Source organism: Oncorhynchus gorbuscha, linkage group LG05, assembly GCF_021184085.1.
Source record: "Oncorhynchus gorbuscha isolate QuinsamMale2020 ecotype Even-year linkage group LG05, OgorEven_v1.0, whole genome shotgun sequence".
NCBI lineage: Eukaryota > Metazoa > Chordata > Actinopteri > Salmoniformes > Salmonidae > Oncorhynchus > Oncorhynchus gorbuscha.
In genome coordinates this window covers 10,605,112-10,607,611 of record NC_060177.1, presented here as the reverse complement: position 1 = coordinate 10,607,611, position 2,500 = coordinate 10,605,112, and the positions used below count along the sequence as shown (strand labels likewise).

The following is a 2,500-nucleotide window of genomic DNA, read 5'->3' as shown; positions in this document are numbered from 1 at the left end:
GGCCATCTTGTTTTCCTCAGGCTTAGGGGTGACTGTGGTATCTACAACAGAGAATGTCAAGGGTTGGGTTTTATTGGTCAAGGTGGATGTTATGGTTTTTTGTGTTGTTTTTGTATGTTTCTGCTCCTAATGAGGGTACAGAGCGTATTGCTGTATTTGATCAAATAAAGGAAACCTTAAGACAGTGTCATCAAGAGGGGTGTATGGTTTTAGGGGGTGACTGGAACTGTACAGTGGATTTTACTGCTGAAGAACCTCACCTGCGGTCAGACACTTGCCTGTCTGGTCTATTAACTGAGCTTTCTGATGTGTGGAGAGTAAGGAATGCAAAAGTTAGGCAGTACACATGGTTAAACGTTAATGAAGGTTGTGTCAGTGCAGCAAGGTTGTGTAGACTGTAGTAGTAGGGTTGGAAGGTTAGGGTTGTATGTATCTGAGCAATACTGTAGTAGGGTTGGAAGGTTAGACAGGTTGTATGTATCTGAGCAATACTGTAGTAGGGTTGGAAGGTTAGACAGGTTGTATGTATCTGAGCAATACTGTAGTAGGGTTGGAAGGTTAGACAGGTTGTATGTATCTGAGCAATACTGTAGTAGGGTTGGAAGGTTAGACAGGTTGTATGTATCTGAGCAATACTGTAGTAGGGTTGGAAGGTTAGACAGGTTGTATGTATCTGAGCAATACTGTAGTAGGGTTGGAAGGTTAGACAGGTTGTATGTATCTGAGCAATACTGTAGTAGGGTTGGAAGGTTAGACAGGTTGTCTGTATCTGATCACTATATATATATATGAAGAATTCCAAGATGGCGTAGCAGAAAGTCGTCCTGTCGTATCGTGTCCCCTGTATATAGCCTGTATATACAGTATACTGTATATAGCCTGTCTTTTTCGTTTTACATATTTTTCTTCGCATATCTTTAAAAACATTTTGCTAAACCTAAGCTTCCAAATACTCTCCTGCAACCCGCCTCACCCAATGTAGCTACTTTTTCCTAAAGTATTTATATTTACTTCGGAACCGGAACCCCTCAACTGAAGCTAGCCAGCTAACCACCAGCTATGCTAGCGGTCTTCAGCTAACCGGTCATCAGCTAACCTTTAGCTCGGAAAGCTCTCGCCAGTTCGAACAACGCGACGCTAACCAGAGCATAACGGACCTATTTATTTTTTATCCCCGGATTCCCACCGCAAACGGAACATTGCTCAGCTGGATCTTCACAACTAGCTATGTTCGAGCTAAACCGCAACCCTGGTTGATTACTCCTGGCTAGCGTTTCCACCCACGTAGCTTGAAGCTAGCCCGGCCAGAGCCCCTGTGCTGCCACCGTAGCATACTCCTGGGCTACAATACCCGGACCCACAACCGGTCTATCGATGTCACCGCATGAAGAGGAATAAACAGACTCACCCCATCGCGACGTCCCCCAAAGGCTAATTCTCTAGCCCTCGCTATCTCCTTGCTTGCTAATTCGGCCTGCTAACTGCTAGCTTGTTTAGCCCAGGTCCGCTAACTGCTACCTTGTTTACCCCGGCCTGCTAACGGTTAGCTTGTTAGCACAGGCCTGCTAACCGTCTGCATCGCCGCGATCCCAAACTCTCAGTGGCCCATATGTACTTTCTATCTCTTCCCGATTTAAAAAAAATGTGTTTATACCTTCCGGAAACCTGCCTCACCCAATGTGATACGGAATCGCTATTATTTTTATTTTTAGAACACACTCAAGAACCTCCAGAAGCTAACCAGCTAACTAGCTACAAGCTATTTAGTCATTGTTAGTTTTTTAACCTGGATAACACTCGCCAGTCCAGCTCCCCTGCCCCATCCACCGCTGCCCCCTGGACACTGATCACTTGGCTACATAGCTGATGCACGCTGGACTGTCCATTAATCACGGTACTCCATTCTGCTTGTTTGTTTTATCTGTCTGCCCCGTTGCCTAGTCAACGCCACTTTACCTGCTGTTGTTCTGCTAGCTGATTAGCTGTTGTCTCACTTACTGTTTTAGCTAGCTTTCCCAATTCAACACCTGTGATTACTGTATGCCTCGCTGTATGTCTCTCTCAAATGTCAATATGCCTTGTTACCGTTGCTCAGGTTAGTTATCATTGTTTTAGTTCACAATGGAGCCCCTAGTCCCACTCCTCATACCCCTGATACCTCCTTTGTCCCATCTCCCACATATGCGGTGACCTCACCCATTTACAACCAGCATGTCCAGAGATACAACCTCTCTCATCATCACCCAGTGCCTGGGCTTACCTACGCTGTACCCGCACCCCACCATACCCCTGTCTGCGCATTATGCCCTGAATATATTCTACCATGCCCAGAAACCCGCTCCTCTTATTCTCTGTCCCCAACGCTCTAGGGGGACCAGTTTGATAGCCTTTAGCCGCACCCTCATACTACTCCTTCTCTGTTCCGCGGGTGATGTGGAGGTAAACCCAGGCCCTGCATGTCCCCAGGCACCCTCATTTGTTGACTTCTGTGATCGAAAAA

At 46.4% G+C, this 2,500-nt stretch overlaps 1 protein-coding gene across 1 annotated transcript in view; it reads right to left on the bottom strand.

The window, feature by feature from the left end:
- Window positions 1-2,500, bottom strand: part of arnt2 (aryl-hydrocarbon receptor nuclear translocator 2) — a 27,590-nt gene that overhangs the window by 27 nt on the left and 25,063 nt on the right. Inside the window, exon 7 of the mRNA XM_046348858.1 lies at window positions 1-41. This exon is cut by the window's left edge and continues 27 nt beyond it. Coding sequence (XP_046204814.1) covers window positions 1-41 — 41 coding nt within the window. The remainder of the gene's footprint in view (window positions 42-2,500) is intronic.